Raw genomic sequence first — 22,654 nt, 5'->3', positions numbered from 1 at the left:
CCTCAGCCCCGATGCGATTTTATTTCCCGTACCGGGTACGCGCTTAGTTGAGTCCGTCTCATTTCCGCTAATATAGATGGAGCTACAAAGTTTTTCATACTAAAGATGAAGTCAATGTGAAGATATGGAGCCACAAAGTTTTTCATACCAAAGATCAAGTTAGTGTGAAGAATGAAGATATGGAGGCACAAAGTTTTTCATACAAAGATGAAGTCAATGTAAGATATGCAAAGTGATAGTTGATGGTTGATGGTGGTAGCTGTTAAAATTTAGCTAGCAAAGAGACGATAGGCTGAAGTTTTTTGACACCATCACCCACCATGTTCGATGATTGGGCTGAACGCATTTTTGTGCTGAAAATTGCAATTTCAGATTGGGGATTCTTGTGACAGTAGCTGGGTGCGATTTGCATTAGTAACCGCCTGCATCTTACCGTTGGGAAGTTAGGTTGGATTCGGTGCACAGTACTTCCTCGATTCCAAATTATTAGTTGTTTTGACTTTCTAGGTGCATAGATTTTACTATGCATCTAGGTATATATTATATTTAGTTACATAGCAAAATCTATAGTATGCAGGAAGTAATATACATGCAACCTGATACAATTGGCAGGTCCGGCGGTGGGAAGACATTGACACTGGTGTATCTTGGGAGCAATTGGCAGCACGACCGGCGACGATGTCCAACGCAGCCGAACCATGGCCCGCGGCTTTAGGCTCGTCGTAAGTCGACGCCATGGTTCACGACTCCTCCGTGGCAACGCAGCTCATGCACGCCCATGGCGCGCGACGCGCCAGCAAGAAAAGGGCCGCGTGCCAGCGCTCGCCGATCGGCACAAAACCTCCTCGTCGTCCTCGAACTCGAAGGGCGCCGAGCAGATCGAGCCGAACCGGCGGCATCCGCGGTGCCAGGCCTGGGTGTCGCGCTGCTGGGTTGCGTCGCCATCGCGATCCAAAGTAATGGAGGCTCCAGCTCTCCGCTAAGCATAGGTCCGAGCATTATCTGCCTCTCTGTCAGTCTTGTCACTCATCTCCACGGCTCCACGCCGTCGTCCCCTTCTCTTGCTTGCAGCTTGCGCACCTGGGTTGGTGGTAAATCTGCTCCAGAGTTTTTCAAAATCTTCTCTGAAGATTGTTTGTTTTCTGAACTTGAAAAATAAAGATTTGTCGCCGCCGTACAAACGCTAGTTTTCCTTTCTGAAATTACAAACGCTGTGTGCAGGGGACCGTGAGATCCTGATCAGATTTGTGCTTCTCTCTCACAGGGGACAGTGTGAGCACGGATGAAGACAAGTGTGCTACAGGTTTGTTAAGGTTTGTCTGGCCCTAACGAGCAGAGTACGGAGCAAACTTGTCCTCATCCACCCATGGGATTCTAGCTCCTGCACTGAATTCCGCAACAAAAACAATTCGATTTTTATCCATCACATGTTATTGTTTATACCGTCTACCCCTCCAATTCAAACATGAGTCCATCTAGTTTTTCCTAGATGCACCAAATATAAATCCACGGTGATACCCAATATATGCATCATTTTGAGGGTAAAGTTCCTGTTACATTAAATATTTGATTATATAATTAGGAGTATTAAATATAGACTAATTATAAAACTAATTGCACAGATAGAGACTAATTTGCGAGATGAATCTATTGAACCTAATTAGTCTATAATTTGACAATATGATGCTATAATAAATATATGCTAATGATGGATTAATTAGATTTAATAGATTTATTTCGCGAGTTAGCCTTCATCTATGTAATTAGTTTTATAATTATCTTATATTTAGTCCTTTAAATTAGCATCCGAAAATTCGATATGATAAGAACTAAATGGAACCAAACACCTCCTTTTGTCTTGTTCTTGTAGGTCCATACCATTTTAATTCTAGAAATAACTGATAGGAAATATACTAGTAACTATCATAATCCTCACCTTAAGGGTGTTTCATTCTCCTAGGGTTTATTTTAAACCCTATCACATCGGATATTATTAAATATATAATAATAATAAAATAAATTTCAAAATCTATGCTTATTCGCGAGATGAATCTATTAAGCCTAATTAGCCTGTGATTAATCCATATGATTCTAACATTATAAATTAATTAGATTTAATAGATTCATCTCGTGAATAAATCTAGACTTATGCAATTAGTTTTATAATTAGTTTATATTTAATCTTTTAAATTAGCACGAAATATTTACGTAGCTTAAAATAAGCCTCAAACAAACAAACACTTCCTTAATCCTTTTGTCCAAGTCTGCTGAATTTCACGGAATCTTCTCCCCATCACTTGGTCGCGACATTCTGGCGATTTCCCTGTGGACTGATGACACACACCACTGCATTTAGAAAATTTAAATGCAATCTTTTTGTCCCCTTTTTACCGTAAAGCTCCCACCTTTCTTGACCCTTCTTACCCTGAAACGCACGCAGGGCGCAGTTGAGCTTGGATTATTATCCACGGCACCCCCACCACTCCCGCAACGTAAGCCAAAAGATCAGAGAAAGAGACAGACAAGATTAAAAGAGTGATAGGAAACCGAAAAAGAAGTAAGAAACCCCCCTCGAATCTTTCAGTTTTTTTTCTGTCTTGATGTGTCTTTGTTTAGATGTTGCCTGGTTGGGGCAGGAGACTTGGGACCAGAGGGGTGGGGAGTTGGTGAGCGAGCTCGGGATCAGCGGGTGACCCCAAAGGTTGTTGTCTCGGGGGAATTCTTTAACCCCCATCTTCTTCCACGGCTCCTTGGAGTCGCTGCTGTTCCTTGGTTGGTTTCCTTGGATCTCTGACTCCAGCCTTTCTCCCCCACAATCTCCAGTTCTTGGCTTTTCTACTTGGAAGGGGGGGTGCAGGGGAGAGGAGAGGAGGAAGCATGGGTAGCTTCGCGAAGCTGGCTAGGAGGGCGGTGGAGACGGACGCGCCGGTCATGGTGAAGGTGATGAATTTCTCCTGCCTCGTCGAAATCGCCTTTGATTCCGAGTTTCTTGGTCTTCTGTGCTGACTTCTTCCCGATGACGTCCCTTTTTCAGATACAAGAACTGCTTCGAGGGGCCACGGACGTGATGTCGCTTGCCCAGGTATCTGATCGTAGCTCTTGATTTGGCTGTGCAATGAATTGATGCGTTGTGAGGGAGATGCAAGGTTAATGGCACAAGCACGTGGGGGTGTTTGCATTGCTTAAGAAATGGAAGTCAAATGGAGGCATGGGAAGCGATCACCTGTATAGCAATTCGCTCCCCATATTATTTATGTCAGTTGTTCAAGTCGTTTGTAGTTGGGTAAAGATCGTTTCCTATGTTTCATGGAACACATAATACATTTTTTACTTGCTATTCCTGAAAATGGTTCTTATGTTGCCAAAGTGGGACACATTTGTATGTAATCCTCTCCTTTTTTTGGCCAAGTGTATGCAATCTAATTAGTGACAAGCATGTCCTAGAAATTAGTTTCTGTTTTTAACCTTTGTAAATCTTGAATGCAGGGAGTTGTTTACTGGCAACCTCCTGAGTCAGCTATGAATAAGATTGAAAAAATCATCAGGGAACCAGCAGTCAGTAGATATGGTTCTGATGATGGACTTCCTGAACTTCGTGAAGCACTTCTCGAAAAGGTAAATTCTTTTCATCATGGGATATACAATATATTCCCCCCCATAAGTCTCACTGCACTGCAATTAACATTCGAGACTCAAGATCCTGGTTTCTAGCCCACGACATTGAAAGCAAAATTTAATTGAAATATGTGATCCCAACGCCAAGGGTTGCATTGGCAAATGGCAATCACAAGTGACTGCTGAGTGTTTCAGAAATTATTTTTTTTTTCCAAAGAGAAGGTTCTGAAAAGTCTTTCTGTTCTCAGAGTTATGTTCCCCGGAAGCATCTAATTTTTCTGAAAAGGCAACGAGTTTGCAAAACTCTTTATTTATCAACCCAGAAATGAGAACAAGATTCATTTGCGTGACTTCTGGAAATTTGGAAGGAAAAATCATGATGCAAGGAACTGCAAATTGTCTCTGCAATTTTGCTGAGTAACAATAAAAAAATCATGAGATCATTTGGGTACTCTCTGTAATACTATTAGCCTAATTATTCCATGGCACACAGTTATCTTCAGAATTTATTCCACTGTTTCATCACCTCTTGTGCTAAGATGTTTATAACTCGTAGGAGCACCATGTAGTAAAACTCATACTGTGTTATGTTAACCTGCACCTTGACTTCATTCCTTCATGTTGCATATCTTTTCTGATGTTTACTGTATCTTTTGCAGCTACGCAGAGAGAATAAGCTTACCAAGTCATCAGTTATGGTCACTGCTGGTGCAAATCAGGTAAAACTCATGTTTCATCTACATTGCTATATGTTTTGTGTGCCACTTATTTTGCCTTGTAAAGTTGTCAGGTTATGTTCCCCAATTTGTTTCTGTTCATTAATTCTTTGGACCCATTCCTCCTTTCCTGCCCAACCAGGTCTTTTCTTACACCTATATTTTCAGGCTTTTGTGAACTTGGTCCTCACTCTTTGTGATGCTGGTGATTCCGTTGTCATGTTTGCACCATATTATTTCAACGCCTACATGTCATTCCAGATGACAGGTGTTACTGACATATTAGTTGGTGCTTGCGACCCCAAGACACTTCATCCTGATGTTGGTAAGATAACTATCCTCTTGTAAGTCCGTGTTATCTTTTAGCTGATGAGAGGAATATGCTTTTGAAATGCAATACCAATGCATTTAGTATAAGAAATTATGTATTGGATATAATTGCTAATATTTAAGTCTGGAAGCTTACATTACCATTATGTCTAAAAATGCAGATTGGTTGGAGAAGGTTCTGAAAGAAAATGGCCCTATCCCTAAACTTGTTACTGTTGTGAATCCGGGGAATCCCTCAGGAGCTTTTATTCCCAGGCCTATGCTTGAGGTCATCTCTCTCCACAAACACTTGTGTTTTAGTAATAACTATCGAGTATTTCCTAACATTGCATTGTCATTCCAGAGAATTTCAGATCTTTGCAAAAATGCTGGTGCATGGCTTGTTGTTGACAATACCTATGAGTAAGTTAATACTGATAGTGATACTTTTTTTACAAGCAATTCTATAACCTTTTGTGGTATGTATTATGAGAGATTGGAAAAAAACCTTGAATTATAGTTGTAGTCAAAAGGACAGATCATATAACTCATTCCAACTCTGCTTCCTACTCTTGAATTTGTGTCCAGATGACATCCATCTTAATAGCTTATACAGAGGAGTTCTTTAATACATCTTCTGTGTCCCCCAATTCAGACTTTTTAGCTATTGTCAGAAGGAAACCAGAATCAATATGCAAAATGCCATTCACCAATGATCACACACAAATGCTTATCAAATTAAGTAGTCATTGTATTGGTGAAGTCTTTGTGCAAAGATCATGCTGAAGAAGCTCTAAGAGAAGTGAAGCTATAACATTCAGTGTTGTGTCAGAGCTCTTTTTTTTTGGTTGGGTTGTGATAAATCCTATTTTGTTCAAACTCAGTCCAGCTTCTAAGCCTTTTGAAGAACCTTTTAGGCTCTCAACTCGTTCTCGTTGGTGTAAAAATAAGCCTCCGAACGCTGTTACTGTTTTCACGCATGGTTTATGTTTGGCTGAAAGAGGCACTTGAAAAACTTGGGGATTAAGGAGTTGAGGCCCAGTGTAAGGGACTAATAATTAATGAAGGAATTTCACCTCTTAGCTACATAAACCTATAGTCGAGAAAAAACTACATAAACATATCTGTTTTTAAAATAAGTTTGTGTCTTGCAGCTGTGTGTGACCATTTGCATTTGAAAAGATAGCATAAAGAACGGAGTCCAACCAAGTCTGACTTGATGAAACACAGAAAGTGGCTTATCTTTTACTCCCTCTAAATTAATTCTGTTTTCTATTGTTATTCAGTTGTGATCCTGATTCTTTGCGCTTTGTATGACTTGACCTTGAGATCATTTTTCGTTCGATATTTGTGGGTGTTTTGTAGATACTTTATGTATGATGGAATGGAGCACTATTGCTTAGAAGATAATCATATTGTCAACCTCTTCTCATTCTCGAAGGCTTATGGAATGATGGGGTGGCGTGTGGGATACGTGAGTGCATCATATTCACCCTTTATATTTTTCTTATTGTTTACTATCATGATGCCTAGCCCAACCTGCTCACGACTAAAAGGCTTAGTTCGCTGCTGTTAATTGCCATTGTGCCAGCTAGTCATGCATGAGCTGTCTACTGCAGATTGCATTTCCAAATGAAGCTGATGGCTTCCATGATCAGCTTCTCAAAGTGCAAGATAACATACCTATCTGCGCTTCCATCATCGGGCAGCGTCTGGCACTCTACTCACTTGAGGCTGGACCTGCGTGGATCAAAGAAAGGGTGAAAGACTTGGTGAGAAACCGAGAGCTGCTCGTGGAGGCGCTGTCTCCGCTTGGCGAGGACAATGTCAAGGGTGGGGAGGGCGCCATTTACCTCTGGGCAAAGCTACCGGACAACTGCTCGGATGATTTTGAAGTTGTCAGGTGGCTCGCAAACAAGCACGGGGTCGCTGTGATCCCCGGGAGCGCCAGTGGAGGTCCTGGATACATCCGCGTCTCCTTTGGTGGGCTCAAGGAGGAAGATACCAGGCTTGCTGCAGAGAGGCTGAGGCGCGGCTTGCAGGAGCTGGTGGCGGATGGAATGGTACAGTAACCGCCCATTGGTGTAAGTAAAAGCTTAACATTCAAGTTTTACAGGACTCCGATTTTCCAATGGTATAAAAATTCGTCTGGGATTAATCCGAGAGAAGAAAAGGACCTATTTTCAAGAATACAATGTTGTTCACAAGGGCAATTGGTGGAACGAGAACTGGGACAGAATAAAAGGCATCCAGCCTGCAGAGTAACCTATGTTATAAATAGCATATCACCATTGAGTACTTGTTGCTGTTTGACTTCCAGTTTTACATTTTACTGATGACAGCAATTGTACACAAACCTAAGTACAAGACTATAAGAGTTATGAGCTGTTCTTGACATGCTTCCCTCTGATGAGCTGTTCGTTGGTAATTTGTTTGGCCTAGCTTGCGGTTTTCGTCATGCTTGAAAACTCAAAGCAGCTGCTTTTCTTATGTATAGCTATTTGCAGCGTTTGGCTAAATATTTGCTGACCATGTGATGCTGAACCTGAATCTGAATGTTCAGGACACCAATACTAACGTCAGCTTCAGCCTGCTGAATCACCATCACATGCCCTGCAAATTTCAGTCCAAACAAAATGTGACGCAAATTGCATGCAGTTCCTGAAACACAGAGAGATTGAAGTCTACTCAGTGGTTGTAACTCCAGTTTTCTCTCATGATGGCGACCGGCGAGGCATGGCATCAGAGTTTCGAACAGTATCTCTGGCCATTTCATTGCCCCTCTCTGGTGACATTTCTCCCGTCCTCCTCCAACCGGACCGGGTCCCTTTCATCGTACACCGGCCACAGCGATACGCGATCGGCTTCCCATAAAACCATTTTGTTTTTGTCTCACCCCTTTCGTTTCTGTTCAGAGAAAAAGACGGAGAAATTAAAAGCGACAGATGAGAGAAGCTTGAGAGGGATGTGCCAAGTGCAGAAGCGGCGCATCAATGGCCTCCCAAACGTGGCCAAGTACACGCGAAAACGACTCCTGCATCGACGACGCACTGAACGAAACGTAGTGCGAGAACAGAAAAAGGTTTAGAAAAAAAAAGCAGCACGAAATGCTCAAGCAAACCAGGATGCAGCAGGTAAGGAATTGAGCATCATTTTTTTAAAACGAATTGAGCATCATTTTTGCAAGCCGTGAGTGAAGACAAATCGCAGCTAGTATCAGTGGCAGAACGGATGAACAGGTCGTCAAGGAAAACGGCGTTCATTTCTTGGGGAGGAACGGACTGTCCCGTCCCGTTCCGTTAGCGTGCCACGTGAGGACGGCCCAGTGCGTTCGGCTGAGTGGCGAGTGGGGAGTGAATGGCTGCCGGAGAAAGCAGGTGCAGCACTAGGGCTGCGATTCAATGCCGAGCACTATTCAAGTCCCTGAATCATGGAGCAGTGCTGTATGCTCGTGTAAATGCGTGATCAAGCCGGGGGCTTTCTTGGTTAGGCGTCCTGTCATGGACTCATGGCACCCAGGACGCAACTCCAATTCCTGGGCAGAGTTTTATGGATGGCCGGTGCAGGGTACTGCACTGCTGCTGCAGCGGCAATGGGGCATGCAGGTGCAGCAAGGTCAAACGCCCCGGCACCAAACCGAAGTACCATCAGGCTAGTCAAGCCCCCAGCTAACGACTTTTGCTTAAAAAGATCTACAATTGATGACTAAAATCAACTCCTGACACTGTCAGGTTTCACTCTTCCCCCCGTTAAACAAACAGAAACAGTTTCAGTTTCTAGGGTGAAACAGGAGTGCAAGTGGCTGAGGAAGCAACAACAACCAATGTCGCCGACAGTTACTGCTGGGGCCGGGAGTTGGACTCCCCTTCCTGGTTTCCCTAAAGCGAAAATCGTTGCCAATCATCTCGGGTAAATCCGTAGATGGATCGGATCAAACAGTGGCTCACCGGCACGAAGCCACGAACAGTCGAACACGGGAGAGGTCCATCTTCAGAAACAGGATCTGTTGATCTGGCCACATCCAGCACGGCATTGACGCTCGCGGCCAGGACTGCCTGCTCACAGTACACACTCGTGCTCTGCCAATCTCTTCTTCCCCGATCGAGTCTACAGGCCGCGGCCGCAGCAGCGGTGGGTGGCCAGAGTCCATGTGAGCGTGCAGCAGCGACCGATCGTCGCCGTCGATATGGTCCCGGAGATATCATCTCATTCATCTCATGACGCACGCTAGCTTCGGGCGCCATAACTGCCAACCTCGCAGGCACGCGGCAACGGGCGCCCGTGGTAAAGTGGATACGGGATCAATGCTGCTGCTTCCTTCTTCAGAGTTTGTTGGGCGTGCCGGAGGGGGGTTGAAGGCCTGACCGCCTGATGCAGTTGCAGGCTTGCAGGTTGCAGCTGCCGGTCGAGCTGTTAGCGTGAGCACGGTGAGCAGGGGAAACTTGTGGCACCACGCATCCATCCGCCGGCTCATGATCTGATCTGGTAACCCTGTTGCTAAAACAAGTACGGCGACAAAAAGCCAGCAAGTGAACACGAAGTGGACCGGGATTCAGGAACAGCCAGTCAGCTGCTAATGCGGCCACGGGCAGTGCTCCAGAACGACTGAGACCTTCAGATACGGTGATGATCTGATGTCTGCTGCTCTGCTCGCATTGCACTATCGCAGCTCGCACATACACACTCCCGACTGGCTCCACTGTCAGAACTCAGAACCCCATACCTCTCCTGATCTCCTCTGCGACGCGGTATCGACAGGCCGACAGGCAGATCGACCGGAGATCTGAGAGGCCGCGACGTGGTTCTGCACGGCGGCGCGTGCACCACGACAAACCAACTCCGGCGTACTACGACATGGCAGCGCCCGACGCCATGTCAGCCACTGCCACCGGGATGGCAGTGCCAGTACTCCTCCCTGCAGTAACTAACCCTGGCGATTTTTCTGGTTTCTTGTTGGGTTCAGTTTGGGCTGTTGCGTGCGAGATCGATCCTTGCGGAGCTCCTGCGCGCTCCGCTCCAATCCGGGGCTGGACGACGGCGAGGTGATTATTAACTGCAGCACGCAATTGCGGTTGGCAGGAGCCATGAATGCCGACGAGCAGACACCGCAGTTATTGCGTGCGAGCTGTGTAGGGCCACTGGCCATGGCGGTTTCCTGGCCCGACGCCTCCCTCCCCGCCCCGGTCCCCCACCGAGAAGGAAGAAGCTGTAACGGTGGGGCTCCCGTTCTGCATCTGAGAGGCTCTGACCTGAACCCCCTCTCCGTTGGCTCCATCGTGATCTCCCTGCACGCCGCGCCGTGCCCCTACCCTGCTCGCCGTCGGTACAGTGAGCACGATGCGATCCGAGCTGGTACTGTCGCGAATCATTCGGGAGGGCATCGTGCTGTCCCTCGGCTAGTTTTAGGCCATCAACGACGAGCCCCCGCTGGTTTGGTTTGCAGCCTGACGCTCTCCGTTCTCACCTCACCGCACAGCAGCCTGAAGACCACCGGAGGAAATGTCCCGACCTTGAGCCCAATTGATTACGGCGACCAAACCGCCAGGACAGTCTGCGGCCAAGCTAGCTCCAAGGTAGGCATGCGGTAGCAGCTAGCAGTGCAGCGCTGTTCTGCTACAGCAGCACGGGCGGCTTTCACGTGCGGACCGCCGGCCGGCCGGCCGCCGGCCATCGATCATGCCAGCCTGTCGCCGCTGGCAACCAGCTCGCCGTGAGAGCGCAGCCAGCCACGGCAGCCGCCCGTGTCCTTGCTCGCTCGTGCCGCTGCCGTGCCATGCAACGCCAAGGCTTGCAACCGCAGCAAACGGCTGGGACACCATCATCATCAATTCATCATCATTTCGAACGGAAGAATTCGAAGAAGTACGTTGTTAATTTTGGAAAAATTGAATTATGAAATAACCAGGTTTGAGTTACCATGGGCCGGTAAAAAGGTGAAATTAAAGGAGCGGGGGAATGGGAGGCTATTAGATGGGCATGGGCCCTCCAACAGGCCCAGAAGAACCCGGACTGGGGGAATCTGAAGTTCTGAACTGGAAAGTCGGTGCCCGGCCTCCCCATTTCCCTCCCTTTTTCCGGTGGCTGTCAGCTTCCACTAAAACCCCGAGGATTAGGAGGCGCAAAGCAGAGGGAGGGAGGGAGGGAAGGAGAGAGAGAAACCACGAGGCGATCGATCGATCAAGCGAGCGAGGAGAGAGAAGGCGGCCATGGCCGCGCGCCCCATAAATGCGGGCGAGTCGGTGGATCCAACCCCTCCCTCCCACCCCGCCATTACCACCGCTGCCAGTGCCAGCACGCCCTCCTTAAATCCCCTGCGCTTCTGCGTCACCCACTCGGCGGAAGGGATCGATCAGAGCGTTGCGTGGGGGCGCCCAGCTAGGGTTCGGGCGGCGGCGGCGGCGGAGGAGGAGGAGGCCGAGCGCGAGCGGGGGCGATGTGGGCGGCGGAGGCGGCGTTCTCGCGCTCGGGGTCGTGGCGGGAGGCGGAGGACGAGCGGGAGGCGCTGCGGTGGGCCGCGCTGCAGCGGCTCCCCACCGTCGCCCGCGCGCGCCGGGGCCTGATCCGGTCCCCGGCGCCCGACGGCGCCGCGGCCGTCGAGGGGGACGACGTGCTCTGCGAGGTCGACGTCGCGGGGCTCTCCTCCGGCGACCGCACCGCGCTCGTCGACCGCCTCCTCGCCGACTCCGGCGATGCGGAGCACTTCTTCCGGCGCATACGCAGCCGCTTCGACGCGTGAGTTCACGCTCTCGCATCATCATCATATCATCCGTCATCCTCGTCTCTCTCGGTTTACTTGCGCTGCACTCCGCCCGCCGCCTCCGCAGTCCCGCAAGCTCACGCGGCGCGCCGACACTGGGAGCTTCTAGAAGCTCTCGCTCAGTCCAGCGTGGAGCGTCGAAGGGGCCCACGTGCGCATTGGCTGACGTGCGGGCCGAACAGACACATCCGCTCGTGCTGCGGAAAGGCTTCCATTCCAGATGCGCGAGTTCAGAGCAACTGGCCCGCGGGCCCCAGAGCTCTCTATCGCAGAGAGCCCAGGAGGCGTTTGGATTTGGACTTGTCTCGTGGCCCATGGCCGTCGCCCCGCAGCAGCGTGTTCCCCTCGTAGATTTCTTCTAGAATCTTCCAGGACGTGCTGCTCAGAAGCTTCGATGGCATGGCCCACCGATGCGTGGCTTTGTTTGGGCTCATGGGCGGGTGGCAGGCAAGCGCACCAGATCGCCAGTAACAGGCAGTAGCGCCAGTAGATGGTTCGTGCGTGCTCGTATGTGCCCGCTTGTGTCACGTAGTAATTTGGATCATTCTCTCTGAAGCAAATAATTTGTGTGTCTCTATACTTCGTAGTAATGCTGAACTTTCCAAGGTACTGAAACTCTTCGTTTCCGGTCTCCCATTCATGCAGTGTGAACATAGAGTTCCCCAAGATCGAAGTGAGGTATGAGGATCTGACGGTGGACGCGTACGTGCACGTCGGGAGCAGGGCGCTGCCGACCATCCCAAACTTCATATGCAACATGACTGAGGTTACCCCGTGATCCTTGGCTGCAATATCTCTTTTCGGTTTTCGTTATCCATCTGCTGTCCAGTATACTAATTCTCCTGGCGAAAGTTTTGTGGAAACGATTCTGCTACATCAACAATCAGAATTAGGCATCAGTGTTATTGATCTTGAAATGCTTGTTGTCTTCTCTCTTTAAAAGGCGTTCCTGAGGCATCTGAGGATCTACCGAGGAGGAAGAGTGAAATTGCCGATTTTGGACAACATCAGTGGGATAATTCGCCCATCAAGGTGCGTATGGAGACTATTTCCCTCCTCAATCGCATATAGGAAGACTGTATATCATTCTGTTTTTATGTTGCACAAAATCAAGCTTTGCTGAACTAGTACGTGTGTTGGTTCATGCTGCAGAATGACACTGCTTTTGGGTCCTCCGAGCTCCGGGAAGACCACATTGCTTCTGGCTCTTGCTGGACGGCTCGGCCCTGGACTAAAGGTTCGGATAATCACGTCAATCAGCTTTATTTCTATATATTCTTGCTCCTCAAAGTTGAGAGGTAAAATATTTGTTACCTAGTTTCGTCAGATCAGAAGAGTATTGGCATCTTCTGCTGCCTGAAAATTAATTCCCATCAGCAAGCAAAATTAGCCTTTCAAGCCCAGCTTCTTGTTACTAACATGCAGCACCCAAATTCGCTGTAGATGTCTGGGAACATTACATACAACGGCCACCATTTAAATGAGTTCGTGCCTCAGCGAACATCTGCTTATGTCAGTCAGCAAGACTGGCATGCTTCAGAGATGACAGTCAGAGAAACTCTAGAGTTTGCTGGGCGCTGTCAGGGTGTTGGAATAAAGTATGGTAGGTCACTGCATCACCATTTTATCAAGTTTTGTCGTTTCTCAGGTTTCTTTGTTCTTTGACATAAACCAACCTGCAGATATGCTTGTTGAATTACTGAGGAGAGAAAAGAATGCGGGGATAAAACCTGATGAGGACCTTGATGTGTTCATGAAGGTATACTACATCTAGATAGCTTTGCCAGCTTTGCACACAGAATATATACTTATTTTTATTGTTGTCTCATATATCTTGTTATTAATTTTTCAGGCGTTGGCACTTGAGGGAAAGCAGACAAGCCTTGTGGCAGAGTATATAATGAAGGTATGTGATGTATCTCTTTCAGCTGTTTGTTTATTTTCTTTGGACAGTCTTAAAAAACTATTTCTTTTGTGTTTGTCCATTTATTCTTTCTGCTGGCCTCATTAATTTTACGTAATTTTTTATCCTGTTATTGTACAACATGTTAGTTGTTCCACTCCCTTTTTTAAATGTTCTTTGCTTTCATTTATGCTGGAGTTATTGTTATTTCTCTTATTGTTTTTAAATAATAGTTGTTAACATAATTTTTTCTTGTAACTTCTTAATTATTTTACTGTGCCAAGATTTCTGAATTGCTAATTTTGATCTAGCCAAGATTTTAGGGCTGGACATCTGTGCTGATACCATTGTTGGAGATGAAATGATCAAAGGGATCTCCGGCGGGCAAAAGAAACGCTTGACAACAGGTTGCCACATATTACGGCTAATGCTGTTAGCTGAAGAATTTGGGCTATTGCAAGATTTGTGTGCTGCTTTCAGTCTGCGAGTTGTGCTCATATTCATTGCTCTTGCAGGTGAACTGCTAGTTGGGTCTGCCCGTGTGCTGTTCATGGATGAGATATCTACAGGCCTTGACAGTGCAACGACATATCAGATTATTAAGTATCTAAGGCATTCTACACATGCTCTTGATGGCACTACAATCATATCCTTGCTGCAGCCGGCTCCAGAAACTTATGAACTATTCGATGATGTCATTCTCATAGCCGAAGGTCAAATTGTATACCAGGGCCCTCGTGAATATGCTGTTGATTTTTTTGCTGCTATGGGATTCAGGTGTCCAGAAAGAAAAAACGTGGCAGATTTTTTGCAAGAAGTATGCACCTCCACACTTACTAGTTTTATCTATCAACTGGATTTTCTTGTATTCACGTTTCTTTCATTGCAGGTTTTGTCCAAGAAAGATCAGCAACAGTACTGGTGCCACTACAATTATCCATACCAGTTTGTTTCTGTGTCAAAATTTGCTGAAGCCTTTAAAACATTTATTATTGGTAAGAGATTGCAGGAGGAATTAGCTGTGCCATACAACAGACATCGCAATCATCCTGCAGCTCTTTGTACGTCAAGTTACGGTGTCAAGAGGCTTGAGCTTCTCAAGTCCAACTACCAGTGGCAGCGTCTCCTCATGAAAAGGAACTCATTCATCTACGTCTTCAAATTCATTCAGGTATTGTCAATTAGGATATGCATCTATCAAACTGATAAATAAATGCATTCACAAGGCCACTGTTGAAGGTTAATACAAGAAAAAGTATGCATACTGTAATAGCTAAAACTTGCATGATAGCTTGAGTAAAGAAGAAACAAAAATTACATTGCCCTCACTAACTCATTCGATGCCTTTTCTGCTTGAAAGCTTCTCCTCATGCTGAAATAACAAATGTGAAGTTGTCGTAATTGACTAATTGCTCATATAACTATTATGCATTTTGTGGAAAAAGGTCATCCTATCGTGCTTAAATAATATATGTCAGACTATCACTAGTTTGATGAGCACAGAGCCACAGACTCTTACATATTTGTGTTTTAATCGGATGCTGTGAGTTTGATATGAATCGTGTATTTTACTTTATGTTGTCCATTCCAATCAATGAAAGATGTTTTAACATTTTCTCTCTTTTTGGCAGCTTCTACTTGTTGCTCTTATCACAATGACAGTGTTTTTCAGATCAACAATGCACCATGATTCAGTTGATGATGGAATCATTTATCTAGGAGCCCTTTACTTTGCAATAGTGATGATTCTGTTCAATGGCTTCACTGAAGTCTCAATGTTGGTCACAAAGCTTCCTGTTCTTTACAAGCACAGGGACCTGCACTTCTACCCACCATGGGCTTATACACTTCCTTCTTGGCTCTTGAGCATCCCAACCTCACTTTATGAATCAGGAATGTGGGTACTTGTAACATATTATGTAGTTGGCTATGATCCCCAGTTCACAAGGTAGTTGGCATTACTCTGTTCATTTTTATTTCTGCTGAGAGCATCAGAGATGTTTACATTTAATGATTGATCTTTTTTCCATTTGCAGATTTTTGGGACAATTTTTGTTGCTTTTCTTTCTGCACCAAACATCTTTGGCTCTTTTCCGGGTCATGGCATCTTTGGGCCGTAATATGATAGTTGCTAACACCTTTGGATCATTTGCTTTGTTGGTTGTTATGATTCTTGGAGGATTCATCATAACCAAAGGTTGAACCTCTCTCTGTTAGCTTGTTTATAGTAGCTTCAAGATTATATATCTGATGTTTCCTTGATAACCAACAGAAAGCATACCAGTCTGGTGGATTTGGGGTTATTGGGTCTCTCCTATGATGTATGCACAAAATGCTATTTCCGTCAACGAATTCCATGGGCATTCTTGGAGCAAGGTAGCACTTGATTTTAATACCCAATCTCATGTCAGAAACGCAAAATGGCACCATTCTGTTACGGTTACATTTTTGTTGCACACAACACAAAACATGAATGCACATGAATAGTTCCAATGCATAATACCAAATGACCTAAGGTATACCAATTTTGTGCTTATGATACTATAATGGCTTTTTACCGATACATACTTGCTTTATTTCAGCAATTTGCAAACCAGAACATCACAATGGGCGAAGCAATACTCACTGGATATGGGTTATTCAAGGAAAAATACTGGTTCTGGATTGGTGTTGGAGCATTGTTTGGTTATGCAGTTGTTTTGAACATCTTGTTCACAATATTCTTGACGATTCTCAACCGTAAGTTTATGTTTCCCTTTGAAGGCCAAAACAACTTCAACTTATTTGTAATAGTTTTCTCACTCTCACACTTATTGCTTCTTCACAGCTATTGGTAATCTGCAAGCTGTTGTGTCCAAAGATGAAATTCGTCACAAGGATTCTAGGAGGAAGAATGACAGGGTAGCCCTGGAGCTAAGATCTTATCTGCACTCGAATTCATTAAGTGGTAATTTTAGAAAGAATGAAATATCTTTACATAACTCACATAAGAAGAACGTTCTTCTTCTTGGTAAGCGTGTGACTCCTATTCATGCATACTGACTGCGGTTGACTTGCAGGTAATCTCAAGGAACAGAAGGGGATGGTGTTACCTTTTCAACCCCTTTCTATGTGCTTTAGGAATATCAACTACTACGTTGATGTACCAGAGGTATGTCAGAGGTGGATCATTTGTATGACTGAGGTTACTCAGAAAAGAAAAGATATGTATTTATTCATTCATAATCCAGTTTTGCTAGCAGGAATTGAAAAAGCAAGGCATAGCAGAAGACCGACTACAGCTGCTTGTTGATGTCACGGGAGCATTCAGGCCAGGGATACTGACAGCACTTGTTGGAGTTAGTGGAGCTGGCAAAACTACCCTCATGGATGTTTTAGCTGGCCGGAAGACTGGAGGTCTCATAGAAGGAAGCATTACTATATCTGGGTATCCTAAGAACCAAGAGACCTTCACTAGGATCTCTGGGTATTGTGAACAGAATGATGTCCATTCACCTTGCTTGACTGTGATTGAGTCTTTGTTATACTCAGCATGCCTCCGGTTGCCTTCTCATGTTGATGCTGACACTCAAAGGGTATGCTTTTTCTGAATGCTTTTTTTTTTCCGGTTAGCTATATGTTGCATGCCCTTTTTGTCCTCATTATCCTTGGTGTTCACTTTCATAGGCTTTTGTTGAAGAGGTTATGGAACTCGTTGAGTTGAATCCCTTAAGTGGTGCTCTTGTTGGCCTGCCTGGGGTAAATGGTCTATCTACTGAACAACGTAAAAGGTTGACAATTGCTGTGGAGCTAGTTGCAAATCCTTCTATTGTTTTCATGGACGAACCCACATCGGGATTGGATGCTAGATCTGCAGCCATTGTGATGAGGACTGTGCGAAATATTGTTAATACAGGACGGACCATTGTCTGCACCATCCATCAACCAAGTATTGACATATTCGAATCATTTGATGAGGTACAAGAAATAATTGAGATGTCGCTATATAAGCTATCCATTTCATAGGCATGAGAAATGATTAATACCAATCTAAACATTCCAAAGATCTTATATCCTCTGATGAAATGTCTGCTAATTAGTATGTATATACTGAGTTCCAATTTCACTATGAAAGAAAAAAAATGATGTTACATCTAATTTAGCAATCATTGTGACGATAAATTGCAATGCGAACCCTGTTTATTAGAAGTTTTATTGGTCTCGTTTATTGAATCTATTGTTTCCCCCCTGCTATTACCATCTATAAAGATTGCAAAGTTGTCCTCTCCTAACTTATATGCGTATGGTGTTCAGCTTCTGTTTATGAAGCGTGGAGGGCAACTTATATATGCTGGCCCCTTAGGCGCCAAATCACGCAATCTGGTTGACTTTTTTGAGGTATATCCTTCAGTATGTGTTTTCTCACTGATGCAAACTTACACAAAGCCTCTGTCCTCACATCCTCATATGTGCGTACAGGCAATTCCAGGAGTGCCCAAAATCAGGGATGGCTATAATCCTGCTGCATGGATGTTGGAAGTCACAAGTACTCAAATGGAGCAGATTCTTGGAGTGGATTTTGCTGAATACTATCGACAATCAAAATTATTTCAGTAAATACATATGCCCTTCTAAAATTCTCTTTAAGTTTTTGGATTCAACTTTTCCTCACTCATCTGGTAATGCTTCTGTATTTCAGGCAGACCAGAGAAATTGTCGAGGTCCTAAGCAGACCGAGCAGTGAATCGAAAGAACTTACTTTCGCGACAAAGTATGCCCAACCATTTTGTGCTCAATATATCTCTTGCTTATGGAAGCAAAACCTATCATACTGGAGGAACCCTCAATATACCGCAGTTCGATTCTTCTACACAGTTATCATTTCCTTGATGTTTGGAACTATTTGCTGGAAATTCGGTTCTAGAAGGTATGTCCACGGATTGTTGCGAAATTACATACACACAGCTCCCAAACTGGCAACCTGAACTTAGCACCATTTTGTTGCTTTGTAATTGCCAGGGAGACCCAACATGACATATTCAATGCCATGGGTGCCATGTACGCAGCAGTGCTGTTCATAGGAATTACCAACGCGACTTCTGTTCAGCCTGTGATCTCCATCGAAAGATTCGTATCGTACAGAGAGCGAGCTGCTGGGATGTATTCAGCATTGCCTTTTGCATTTTCTCTGGTAATTTCAGTCAGAACTCTTTTACTTGCTTGCGACTAAGAATTTGTTGTTATTCTTCATATCATATATGGTGCTCATAGCATGGACTAACAATTGCTCTTTGACAGGTCACAGTGGAGTTCCCTTACATCCTTGTGCAGTCCCTTATCTATGGTACAATCTTCTACAGTTTGGGATCATTTGAGTGGACAGCAGCTAAGTTCCTGTGGTACCTGTTCTTCATGTACTTCACGTTGCTGTACTTCACCTTCTACGGCATGATGACGACGGCGATCACTCCAAACCATACGGTTGCGCCTATTATTGCTGCTCCGTTCTACACGCTGTGGAATCTCTTCTGCGGATTCATGATCCCGAGAAAGGTATGGGATAAACTTGCACCCCCATAATTCGCACCTAACGTCCTCTAGCCAGTTTCTCTGCCATAGCCTACCAATAATTGTGAATTTTGCATGTGACATGTCATCTAAAAAGTTGCACCGGACAGAATGATATGATAAAAAATCTTAGATATTTTTTAAAATGTTTTTTCTTCACCGCATTTCAGAGTGATTGGTTATCAGTCATCGCCATGTCAAGGAATAAAAAATAAGTTATACACTAGTTACTTGAAGTGACTGGAATGTTGTTCTGAACATCAGAGTTAGCCGAATCAGAATAAATTTTTAGCTTTTTTTTGAGATTGGAATAAATTTTTAGCTATCCTCCAATAGAAGAAACCAATTGCAAAATGAATTACCAACGCGACTTCTGTTCAGACTGGAGGGTTGCTTTAACTCAGATTGACTGTCCTAGGTGGGCCCATATTTTGTTTGAGTTGGGCTTTAGCTGCGCTAATGCTCTATCTCTCTCATGGGCCCAATAGTCTAGTTATTAGGTTCTTGGGCAAAAATTCCACACCGGAGGACTTGTCAGGAGTTTTAGAAAGACACGTTCTTAGTCCAAGTACTTCTAAAGTTTAAACCCCTTTCCCATCAAATTTCTACCTCTAGAAAGCCTTGAATGGTGTAGCCTCATGTTGACATTTGCTAATGAACAGTGCACGATGTGCCAATGCTACCTGCACATCAGCCATCTGTTTTCTCCATAGCGGCAGCACTGACCAATTTTGACGCGCGCAGCGCATCCCCGTGTGGTGGCGGTGGTACTACTGGGCCAACCCGGTGTCGTGGACGCTCTACGGCCTCCTGACGTCGCAGTTCGGCGATCTGGACCAGCCCCTGCTGCTCGCCGACGGCGCCACCTCCACCACCGTGGTGGCGTTCCTGCAGGAGCACTTCGGGTTCCGCCATGACTTCCTCGGCGTCGTCGCCGCCATGGTCGCCGGCTTCTGCGTCCTCTTCGCCGTCGTCTTCGCCCTCGCCATCAAGTACCTCAACTTCCAACGAAGATAAAAAGTACCACACTACCATTGTACCACACAACCACCATCACCAACGTTATTCTGTCCAACATTTTCGCCGGTAAATAATCGACCTTCCCGTCGGTCACGGGAGTGATGAGAGAGTGAAAAGGTAAAAACTGTATAGCCAGGCCAGCTTTCTTTCACCCCTACCCCTGCCGGCGTGCCGGCGTGTGTGTTCATGTACTGCCATGGCCTCTCCATCGTTATACGGTGCCGTCGCTTCGAGCGCAGGCTGTTTTTTTTTTACTGCGCCTTTTTCTTCCGGGCGGACGGCGCCCAGGAGCGGCTGCCGCGGCGCCAGTGGGCGGTCGACACCTGCGCCCCCCTTTTGACCGCTTTGGCATGTAGGCGTCGTCCTCCCCGATGCTCCCTTTTGGATGCGTAGCGAGCGGGTAGCTTGCAGGCGCGGTGCTTCCAAGCGCTGCACAAGCACAGCGGCAGCGTCGTCTTGGTAGCGTCCCCGCTCGCCATCTATCAGTCAGTCGAGGTGAGGTGAGGTGACGGCCGATGGGGCGCGAGCGAGCGGTGACTGTGATCGATCCCCTTGTGCTAGAGGACGACGAGCATCTCTCTCTCTCTCTGCAGGTACGTGGAACAGATCGAGGCCAGGCCAGGCCAAGCTTTATGCGCGTGTACGTGCTGTACCTTGCCTGCCCGGCACCGGACTGGACACATCTGCAGGCGCACAGCTCCCTCCATCGAAAGGGATGGCAGCTGCTACACTTACTACATGGCAGCATCAAGGCTAACACCGGGCAGTGACTGGATCACTGGAGTGAAACGGCCTGATCTGTAGTTTGTTTGTCCCCATCCGCCGCGTGCTAACGCGTTAGTGTTACCTACGGCGCGCCGTCGTCGTCAGCGTCGCAGGGCTGGGCCAGCGCGAGGCGAGCAACGAGCCAAACCGAAGGCCAGGGCGCGGTTGTCCCTTTGCCTGGGCGTTCCCGCGGCGCGTCTCGACGCCGCGGCGTGTCCGCTGGCTCGCTCGCTTGCCTCACGGCTCGCGTCACGGCCGCTGCAACTTGCGCGAGCTTTACTAGGTTCGTGGGCGGCACGGAGCAGGCCGGCCGTGTAGGCTGGCGCGTACCCTATGGTGGCCGGTACTGTGCCGCCGCCTCGTCCTCGCTAGCTGGATCTGCGGCGGCATGTGGACGCCGATCGCCGATCGTTGGACCACTTGATCGGCCGCCGATGTGATCGCGGCCAGCCCGCCCGGGCACGGAGGCGTGGCGCGCCGCAGCAGGCCGCGTGCGCGCACGCACACGGATCCGCATCGCATGCTGCCTAGTCCGCGGTCAAGCATGGACAGCTCGATCCGGTCGGTCTGTCGAAGTGTCGATCGAGGCCAGGTCCGGCTCCGGCTAGCTTGCTTGCATTGCTCGGCCGAGGTCGCCGTGTTCTCCTTCCATTCCTGTCACACTGATGACCGAAGCATGCACGAGCACTAGCTGGGCCTCTGCGCTGGATCCACCGTCCATGCCCGGCTGCCGGGCATGGTGACGCATGATCTCCGAGCAGCATGGACCGGATTATTCCTGCAACGCCCCGATCGATTGGTCTCGCATCAGATCGATCAGATCCATCCGATCCCCATTGCTGCGGCGGCAAGAGCAAGTGACTGGCCACGCATGTAGCTGACACCAACGCTGCAGGCGAACATGCTGCTTGCTTGCTACAGCCTGCAGCTAGCTGCTGCTCCTTCTTCCAGCTTAGCGATCGGGCAGCTGGAGCTGGTGGTAAACTAATGGCAGGGCTAATCATGAGCCCGTCCTGGTTTGGTAGGTGTTCGATCGAGTAGATTTTTGACGCCATGCGTGCAGCCTTAAGGCAGCTCGGGAATGCAGCAGATGGAGACAAAGATTGATATGCTGATCTCACCCACTGCGAAGGGATCGAGGATGCGGCCAAAACGGCCGCGGGGAAAAATAGTAACGTAGCCTACCAACCAACCAATCACTCCTACGGGCGTAGGGAGATGAGTACGTAGGAGTGTACTAGGTGACGACGCATGCTCCATGGGAAACGACCAAAGAACGACGACGCTAACGCCAAAGCGTGATCCTTTAAATCGCTCCGGCGGTCACACAGGCTCGCCATAAACTAAGCACCAGTTAGGTAAAGATGTTAGTGTGTGTGTTTCGCTCATTTAGTTTTTAAATACATGACCTAATTATCTTGCCAGTACTTTCAAAACAAAGGAAATACTAGAGGTAGGAATGTATGTAGGATTAAGGGTGGTAGCGGATCACGGCCGCTCTCTTCACGATTCAACTTGGCTCTTAAATATTTTTAGCTTAAAATTATATTAGATTAGAATCCGATCCTTTCAGGGTTCGGCCCTTAGATTATTTAGACTAAAATTTAAGACCCTTTACCACCCCACGTAGGATGAACTGCAATTGCAAAGTCGTTCACAATACGAAGGGTTTAAAAATCGCACCTTAAAAGGTTTCCCCTCCTCTTAGCGTACAATGGTTGTGATGGCCCCAATAAAATAAAGAGAAGGTACCTCAACATGAATCATCTGTAATGACTATTGTCAACAGAACCTCATTAGATAACTAAAGCATCAGTTAGTTATCACAAAAATCCATACCATAGTCAAGTCTGTTTAGTATAGCTCTCCGAGCAGCTCCCAGGACAGTTTTTAGAAAAGCGGTTTTCTAAAACGAACTAAGATGCTAAGAGCTGGGGGGAAAAACTAGCTTCTCATTGTTCAGTTCCAGTAATCATTTCCTTCGAACATAATCATCTTCAATCAGGTAATCACTTCTCGCAA

The 22,654-nt window shown here is 46.6% G+C and overlaps 2 protein-coding genes across 3 annotated transcripts; both read left to right on the top strand.

The window, feature by feature from the left end:
• Nucleotides 1-2,443: 2,443 nt before the first annotated feature.
• Nucleotides 2,444-7,047, top strand: LOC112894449 (aromatic aminotransferase ISS1). Of its 2 annotated transcripts, XM_025962171.1 has the most exons (11): nucleotides 2,444-2,557; nucleotides 2,637-2,701; nucleotides 2,824-2,940; nucleotides 3,035-3,082; nucleotides 3,487-3,615; nucleotides 4,275-4,334; nucleotides 4,500-4,656; nucleotides 4,823-4,929; nucleotides 5,005-5,063; nucleotides 6,006-6,114; nucleotides 6,260-6,712. In XM_025962171.1, exons 3-11 carry the CDS (start codon nucleotides 2,878-2,880, stop codon nucleotides 6,710-6,712), a joined length of 1,185 nt encoding a protein of 394 aa, XP_025817956.1. In that variant the 5' UTR covers nucleotides 2,444-2,557; nucleotides 2,637-2,701; nucleotides 2,824-2,877. The 2 variants fall into 2 exon arrangements, with proteins under 2 accessions (XP_025817956.1, XP_025817957.1); XM_025962172.1 differs by lacking the exon at nucleotides 2,444-2,557 and having other exon boundaries at nucleotides 2,566-2,701; nucleotides 6,260-7,047.
• A 4,011-nt stretch (nucleotides 7,048-11,058) lies between these two features.
• On the top strand, nucleotides 11,059-20,117 carry LOC112894728 (ABC transporter G family member 31). Its single transcript, XM_025962530.1, has 24 exons — nucleotides 11,059-11,372; nucleotides 12,043-12,163; nucleotides 12,341-12,429; nucleotides 12,550-12,634; nucleotides 12,841-13,000; nucleotides 13,080-13,156; nucleotides 13,250-13,303; nucleotides 13,617-13,707; nucleotides 13,816-14,117; nucleotides 14,190-14,471; nucleotides 14,932-15,248; nucleotides 15,337-15,497; nucleotides 15,573-15,676; nucleotides 15,883-16,039; nucleotides 16,128-16,247; nucleotides 16,360-16,451; nucleotides 16,543-16,875; nucleotides 16,967-17,257; nucleotides 17,594-17,677; nucleotides 17,759-17,892; nucleotides 17,979-18,206; nucleotides 18,299-18,470; nucleotides 18,578-18,832; nucleotides 19,592-20,117. Exons 1-24 carry the CDS (start codon nucleotides 11,074-11,076, stop codon nucleotides 19,862-19,864), a joined length of 4,281 nt encoding a protein of 1,426 aa, XP_025818315.1. The 5' UTR covers nucleotides 11,059-11,073; the 3' UTR covers nucleotides 19,865-20,117.
• The last annotated feature ends 2,537 nt before the right edge of the window (nucleotides 20,118-22,654 follow it).

This window comes from Panicum hallii, chromosome 5 (genome assembly GCF_002211085.1).
Source record: "Panicum hallii strain FIL2 chromosome 5, PHallii_v3.1, whole genome shotgun sequence".
NCBI classification, from domain to species: Eukaryota; Viridiplantae; Streptophyta; class Magnoliopsida; order Poales; family Poaceae; genus Panicum; species Panicum hallii.
The sequence above is the reverse complement of the archived record's forward strand: the minus strand, read 5'-3'. Positions and strand labels throughout refer to the sequence as shown.